An 8,477-nucleotide genomic window follows, 5' to 3' on the forward strand; every position below is an offset into this window, starting at 1 on the left:
AACAATCTTTACTATTACTTTTGTCATATTGTCATAGAACTATTTTTGATGTGACTACTGTACTTAAGGAACTGAAATTATTTCATTGTGTTTGGAAGGAAATATCCTTTCTTGTATCAACACCATCTACTAGAGGACACCTCATGTTACTTCAAAGATGCCACCAATATTTTCCCCTGAAGTCATTTGTCCCAATTCAATTTCTTAAACTGCACACTAATGCTCTTGGCTCATTGTTTGTTCCCCACACTGCAAACCATGTCCTCTAAGAGGACATTCGTGAGGAGGCTCTGGAATACTAGATATTTTATACAGAGTGGTCACATGGTAGTTTCCCCTTCTGATGTTTAAAGAGCCAGGATCCAAAGCCAAAGAACTTGGGAGGAACAACGTTTTGGTCCATCAGTCTTTCTGGTGTTCTGGTCAGAGACCTCAGGGTGTCAGCCAAGCCTCATCCAGTCCTCCTCTGAGCTTGGTTCTCAGATTTTCTCAGTCTATAGCTTTTCATTAACCCATCAGAACAGACAAGCACCAGCACTGTCTTTCTTCCTGCTAACATCAGGTTGAGTCAGTGCTGTGCAGCAGAGCGTTGGTCTTAGCCAGTGTTTCCTCACTGAGATGGAAAGGCAAGTGGAATCTGCCTCAGGTGTGGGTCTCCCACGCCGACACATAGGTATAAAAATCACTCTCCTGCTAATTTGGGATGCATGCAAAAATATTAATAATTTTCCTAGCTGCAAGTCTGAACCCTGAGAGATAACCGCACTGGTTTCAGTTTTCAAAAGCAGCCCAGATGTTCCCCAGGCATTTGCCATGGTGCTCCTGCAGTTCCTGCACTTCATGGCCTCTCTGGGCACAGCACTGACATCTGCTTGGTGGTGGCTTTCTAGCCTGATGCACCAGCATCTCCCCAAGTCTTTCTAGTTTTCCAGAAAGAGTTGTGCAAAAAACAGCACATTGTTCAGTTTTGGCTCACGCCAACCCATTTGCAGGTAGAAGAGTCAGTTTCCCTTCTCATCCTCACAGTCTGTTTTTATTATCTCCAGAGGGGAAGAGAGTGATGACAACATGGTAAAGGTGACCTGTGTAATGGTGAAAATCACAAGTACATTGTTTTATGAATGTTAGGGTAGACAGGCACCACTCACTCCTGACATAAACCATGTGCTTATTCCCTCAACCCCAGGAGATGGGCAGTCTGACTTCATGTTGAGGAGGAGGCCATAAGTGCCCACCCTGCAGGGCATCTGCAGAGGGGTTTCCTCCTCCATTCCACTATCCACTTCCCTCCAGACCACAGGCTGAGGTCACTGTCCTGCACCCTAGTCAGTTGTTGAGGCCCAATGGGGGATGTCAGGTGCTACAAGGCTCCATCTCTGATTGCAGATACTGCAGGATGACACAGTATCTGTAGTCCTGGCTTATTTTGACCTCTGCAGGGCAGGGTCAGCTACCTCTGACATCTTCTAGGGGACAGCCTTATGGCTGGCTCTAGCGAAGGGAGCCTCAGATTTCTGTTGGTCATTTCTGCTTTCATAAGTAGTCTGTGTTCCTTGTGTGTTCACTAAACTTTTATTTTTCATACACTTCATGTGGTTCCAATTTCCTAAACTTGTGTCATGTGCACTTTGACTTATTTCCTTATATAGAGAATGTCATGTGTCTCTGAATCAAGTTGTGTTTTTATTGTGCAGAAGGTGATTTGGGTTCACAATACAACAGGTTATCCTAGAACACTCACAGGGAAATCACTCTTAACCTGTGTGATTGGGGAGTGTGTTAAATGATGCTGCTGAGGGTATAGGCCTTCTGTCCTTGACTTCCTAGGCCATGCTCTGCTAGGCTGCTGTGAGCTGAGATGCCTCACCCGGGAGGCAATAGTGCAGAGAATTCCATTTCTATTATTCTCTGCTGAGTTCATCTTTACCAGAATGCCCCCATAACATGATTACAGATACTCTACAAATTTCTTCACATCATATATAAGTTAGGGACTTTTATACCACACTGATTTGATTTGTATGTCTGATTGATGAAAGTGTGGTGCAACTTTAGGAGATAGCAGGAGACTTCAGAAATGTCTGTGTCTCTCCTGGCCATGTGGTACTTATGATAACAAGATGGAATGCCACCTTCAAATCAAGAAGACTTCTGTGGTGTTCACCTTCAGAAAAATAAGGTTTTCCAATGACCTCAATGCCGTACCCACTAAAGTCATGGTTTAATGAAAGTGTTCCCACTTTGTAATTCAGGGTCTGCAGCTGCATCTTGCAAAGGATGGTGAAGATAACAGAGTTCCCTACCTTGGTTACAGAGGCTGAAACTGTGCTGTTTGCAGAGTTTTGCAATGAGCTGTGTGGAAGGTTTTAACCTCCCCCCCCCCACCACAGATTTCATTTGAATTTATATCTGAACTCTGCTTCCTGAGAATGACATTAGGCAATCAAGCCCATTGTAACTCAAAATGATACCTCACAAGCAATCTTCCAGTAAAGCTTTTAAACCGTATTATTACTACTATTCTTATGTTACTAGTATTGTTAAACTTATAAAGGGTTACTCATGCAATGCATATTTATTTTGAAAATATCTGTTTTAAAAGATGACAAAGACAGTTTACTGCCTTATCACACACCCATTCTCTCTATATAACATTGCAGCATCTTTCTCAGCCTTTTGGCCTAATATATCTGGCAGACTTTATTGTGAAGAAAAAATATAAAAGATTTGCCTACGCTGTCTTGGTAAAGCTTGCTAGTAAACTCAGCCTGAGTCCATGTCTTATCCATTTTGGAGAGTATGTTGTCTGTAAAGAGAGCTGGGGCATTTTTGCCCTGTGCCTAGATTGCCATTAGTGAAGATTTCTCAAAAAGAGATTTTATGATCTCATCGTCTTTGTTGAGTTAGGCTTGGGTGTTGCAGGAGCTGACATGCCTCAAGTCAAAAAGGCCTTACATTAATAAAAATATCTTTAAATGTAAAAAAATGATTCATTTTATGTGTATGAGTGTTTTTCATACATTTATTTCCATGAATGTATGTTTTTCATGTCTGTATTTTAACACAAACACACCTGGTCTCTTTGGACCTCAGAAGCTGTTTTTTAGATGCCCTGGAATTGGTGCTACACGTGATTTAGAGATGTCATATGGACACTGGAAAAAAGCCTGGGTCCTAGGCAAGAGCAGCAAGAGATCTTAACCACAGAGACATCTCTACAGAAACTATATCTGATTGTTCACACAGACTATGCAACTTAGCTATGGTTCAATTCATTTCATTTATTTGTTTTGTGGGAGAGGCAGAGATATGTCACAGTACACAGCTGAGGGTCCTGAGAGTTGGTTCTTCTCTTCCAGAATGTAAATCCCACGGATCAAACTCTTATCATCATGATAGGCAATTAGCCCATCTGTCGCCCAACCTACCTACTGGACTCCTGCTCTGAGCAATTAGCTGGTGCTACATGTACTGGAGCTTGAACACTTCTGCTTCCCCTTTACATCTTACAAGTCCATGATCTAAACAAGATAACATCAAAATACACCCTTGAATTTCAGTTGACATTTATATTTTACTCCATGACTAGAATGTTTTATATTATTACATAATTCAGGAGGATGATCTTGAATTAAGTAAGTACCTGTATTGCATGAGGAAGAATCTTCTACAACACCCTTCCTGAAATGTTCAGGTATGTGTCTGAGGCTGGGGTAAACTGAATCAGAAATATCACTGCTTCCTCAAGGAGGTATGAAATCCCAGATGCATGTGAAACCCATCTTTCAGGATAGGCTGGACAATTTTTCTTTTATTAATACCTTACAATGGGAATGGTCCTATATTTATTGTAATTATAATTCTATTTCTATTTACTTATTTATTTTCAGATGCAGAAGGAGAAAAACTCATGGACCATGTTCCTGGAAGCCTCTGATAACTGAACACATCTCACAGAGACTTTTGTTCTGCTGTGATGTCAGCACATTCCTCAGAAGCAGTTACAATGTCAGATGCACAGAGAAGGCCTAAATTGCTACCAGAATGCCCTGGAAAGGATTGCTCAGGTAGTCTACTGCTGTCATAATTAATCTTCTCTGTTTCAGGCTGGGACAGACCAACAGTTGTTTTTAAAACTGCATTGACTATTCCAAGACACAAACATAAGGATCATCCTGAGAATAAAGCCAGCAGCCTACACTTCCACAGAGTTCACCCCGTGCAGGGAACACCGCCATGCTTGGTATGTAAACTTCATCTTCTTACACATCTCCCTGACACAGGCGCACAACTGTTATATGTTCCTTCAGTACAGCTCAACACTCAAGTGCTCAGAGTCACAAACAGGAAATGGCAAGAGTGGATAGGACATGAAGCAGTCTGGATTCACAGTTTCCACTCCTAATGCTCCCTGCACAACCACATGAAGAGCACTAGGTCTGCAGTAAATGAGCAGAACAAAGAGCCTGAAATAAAATTGCTCTGGTCCTGTTTAAGACAAGGGCACTGCTTCATCTCAGGGTCTCATTTCTACTTTCTTGCCATCGTCATTGAACTTCACCTAAACCTGCAGAGCTGCTATGTTTCTGGCAATCAACATGATGCAGATGAAAGACAAGTAAGACATTGCTTTTGCCTCAGGAAACCTCAAATAGGAAACATTAGGAAAAATTACTTCCACTGCACATGACAATTTTCAATGTGGAGAAAGCTTATATACAGAAGGGGCATGTAAGTATGAAACAATGGAGAAATTGAACAATAGCCAGCTTCTGGCCTATTGAGGTGGAGGTGATATTACATGGAATAAAGCTGAGCTGTGAAACTTCACATCTTCCTCAGATTGGCAGAGCTGCAATTGTCTGCAGCTGATGAGCAAGGCTAGATTTGAGATAAAGAATCTTCTTGCTGTTCTCCCCTACAGTTCCTACCTGCTTCTTTCAGCCTTAAAATGAACAAAATCCATGAAGTACCCCATAAAATTAACCTAAGAAACATTCTTTATTTTGAAGCTGGAATTGGGCTCTCAGGCAACATCATCCTTCTTCTCTTCCAGGTCCTCAAGTTTATTCGTGGACAGAGGCTCAGACTCACTGATCCACCCATCAGTCTCTTGGCCCTAATCCACTTACTGATGATGCTAGTCATGAGTTTAGTAGCTTCAGACATTTTTATGCCAGGGAAGAGATGGAGTGTCTCCACATGCAAATTTGTAATGTTCTTGTACAGGTCTTTTAGGAGCCTCTCTCTTTGTGCCACTAGCTTGCTCAGCATCCTCCAGGCCATCACCCTTAGTTCCAGAAGTTCCTGTCTAGCAAAGTTCAAATGTAAATCTCCACACCACATGCTAGGTTGCCTTCTTTTCCTGAGTATCTTTTATTCATCCTTTAGCAGTCCCCTTAAAGCATACATAACTGTGACGCCTAATCTGACCTCACCTGGTTTTACATACCTCACTCAGTCTTGCTGTCTTGCACCCATGCGTTACTATGTCTGGCAAACTTTTTATACACTATTAGCTCTCAGAGATGTCATCTTCGTAGCTCTCCTGACCATCTCTAGCGCATACATGGTGACTTTCCTATACAGACATAAGAAACAGTCCCAGTTTCTCCACAGCACCAACCGTTCCCCTATATCATCCCCAGAACACAGAGCCACACGGACCATCCTGTGCCTCATGAGCTTCTTTGTGGTGATGTACACCTCGGACAGCGTCATCACCTACTTCAGATATTCAAGTAGTGATCTTATATTGTATTTTGTTGTGATTCTTGTAGGTCATAGCTATGCCACAGTCAGTCCTTTTTTGGTCCTCAGCACTGAAAAACATGTAATTCACATTTTGAAATGTTATGGGAGGACAGTAGACATATGACTGTTCAAGGATGGATAAGTTCTTTTAAGATGAGCTGGTGCACTGGCATCAGAACTATGTACTGTGCTATAGCTTATGTGAACTTCAAGTTAAAGAAAAAAGACAGTTATTCTTTCTGTTGCTGTTAAACCTATATATTATGTGGAAGCCAGATATAAAAGAAAAGCCACATGGCAGGTTACTAAGTGTTTTATTCTCTCCTGTGTGTTTTGAAAAGAGACATGGATATTGGATCTCACTTGTCATGGCCTGGATTACCCATAATACTTAAAAATATCTGAAAGCTTGTGATAGGCCTCATTCATTCAATTTCCTCAGTTCTCTCTGTTTTTCCAAATTAGGTATGTAAGAATTTATTATTATATTCAGCTTATAATCAGAAAAACAGAGAAATACACAGAGAAAGAGACAGACAGACAGACAGATAGATAGATAGACAGACAGAGTACAGTCTATGTATAAAGAGTAGTCCTGATGATGGATAAACAGAGTTCAGCCTTTCTACACTGGACTGTTACTCGGCTTTAAAAAGAGAAGGGGCTTCTGCACATGGTTCCACACAGATGAGCATGAAGTCACCATGTTGACTGTCATGAGAGTCTAGGCAAAACGAATTCTGTGTGGACTACTTGGAACAGGAAGAGCTTGAAAATTTTGAGCAGTGGAAACATAAGCAGAGTCGCATCCTTTGCTCAGGAGGGAAGGCCATGGGCATCTTACTGGTTGGAGGCAGATGCTAAAAGTTTAAACACCTCCAAGCAGTATGCTGAAGATGGGAAATTCTTGTATTGTGTGTGTGTTATCATAATAAAAGTGTGCTCGGTTGAGCAAATGTCATTGTTGAATACTTGAGCATATTTTGGATATATGCCTATTTTGGATATAGCTGGATCTTTGTGTGACACTAATCCTAATTGTCTCAGAAAGCACCAGATAGATTTCCAAAGTGGCTGTACAAGTTTACATTGCTGGTGGGAAACCAGAATTGGAGGAGGGTTCCCTTTTCTCCAATTCCTCTCCAGTATGTGTTGTCACTTGAATTTTTGATATTAGCCATTCTGATGGGTGTAGGAGGGAATCTGAGGGTCGTTTTGATTGGCATTTCCCTGATGACTAAGGATGTTGAGCATTTCTTTAAGTGTTTCTCTGCAACTTGATATTCCTATATTGAGAATTCCGTTTAGGCTGTACCCCATTTTATTATATTTGGAGCAGTTTTGTCAGTAATAGCCAGATTTTGAAAACGACCCAAATGTCTCTCAACTGAGGATTGGAAAGAAATTGTGGCACATTTACACAATGGAATACTGCTCTGCAATTTAAAAAAAAAAAAAAAAAAGGATATCATGAAATTTGCAGGCAAATTGTGGGGACTAGATAAAATCATCCTGAGTGAGGTATCCCAGAAGCATAAATACACACATGGTATATACACACTTATAAATGGATATTAGACATACAATATAGGATAAACATACTAAAATCTGTAAACCAAAAGAAGCTAAGCAATAAAGAGCGCCCTGGGTGAGATGCTCAAACCTCATTCAGAAAGACAAATGGGATAGACATCAGAAGAGGGAGAAAACAGGGAACAGGATAGAAGCCTACCAAAGAAGGCCTGTGAGAGACTCTACCCAGCAGTGTATTGAAACAGATGCTGAGAATGATAGCCAAACGTTGCACAGAGTGCAGGGAACCTTATGAAAGAAGGGGGATATGGAAGAACTGGAGGGGACAGGAGCTCCACAAGGGGAGCATCAGAACCAAATAATCAAAGTCCAGGGGTCTTTTCTGAGACTGATACTCCAACAAAAGACCATTCATGGAAGTACCCTAGAACCCCAGCACAGATGTGGCCCAAGACAGGTTAGTCTCTAAGTGGATGTCCTAGTAAGGGGAACAGGGGCTGCCTCTGACATGAACTCAGTGGCTGGATCTTTCATTACCTTCTCCTGAGTGGGGGCAGGCTTACCAGGTCACAGAGGAAGACAATGTAGCCAGGCCTGATGGGACCTGATAGGCAAGGATCAGATGGAAGGGGAGGAAGACCTCCCCTATCAGTGGTTGGAAGAATGGCATGGAAGGAGAAGAGGGAGGGAGGGAAGTATTGGGAGAGGCTGAAAGAGTTCACTACAGTTGGGATACAAAGTGAATAAATTGTAATAAATAAAAACATTAAATATATACAAATATTTTAAAAATGTGCTCAGTTACCTTCACCTAGCAGTGAAGTATATTTTTCTTAAAATAAAAAATAAAAGGACTCTTGAAGTGTCAAAATGCAATTTTTCAAGTTTTAGAACATAACAGATTTCCTCCAAACACTGGGCATTTTTTTCATGGTCTTTGTCTTAGTCTCAGCTCCTCAGAGCAAGCAGAGAAGTTCTTCCTGGATCCAGGAGGGACCACGGCCTGTGTGCAGCCTTTGAGAGATTTTCAGGCCTCTCTCCTTGGCTACAGTGAGGTAAGGCTAACCTGGAATATACAATAACCTGTCTCAAAACCAACAGCCTTTAATTTTAAAAGCTCTCAGCCTCCCCTTTATCACCAGTGATGTGAGTTTCTGGATCATATTTCTTATGAAGTTAATCTCTGAAAC

At 41.5% G+C, this 8,477-nt stretch overlaps 1 protein-coding gene across 1 annotated transcript; it reads left to right on the top strand.

Annotated features, from left to right (window-relative positions):
* The first annotated feature begins 4,951 nt into the window (after positions 1-4,951).
* Positions 4,952-5,878, top strand: LOC129674940 (vomeronasal type-1 receptor 54-like). Its single transcript, XM_055605014.1, has one exon. The coding sequence runs from the start codon at positions 4,952-4,954 to the stop codon at positions 5,876-5,878; it is 927 nt and encodes a 308-aa protein (XP_055460989.1).
* Positions 5,879-8,477: the final 2,599 nt, after the last annotated feature.

The sequence above is a fragment of the Psammomys obesus genome, unplaced genomic scaffold, assembly GCF_907164565.1.
Source record: "Psammomys obesus unplaced genomic scaffold, mPsaObe1.curated_primary_1811, whole genome shotgun sequence".
NCBI classification, from domain to species: Eukaryota; Metazoa; Chordata; class Mammalia; order Rodentia; family Muridae; genus Psammomys; species Psammomys obesus.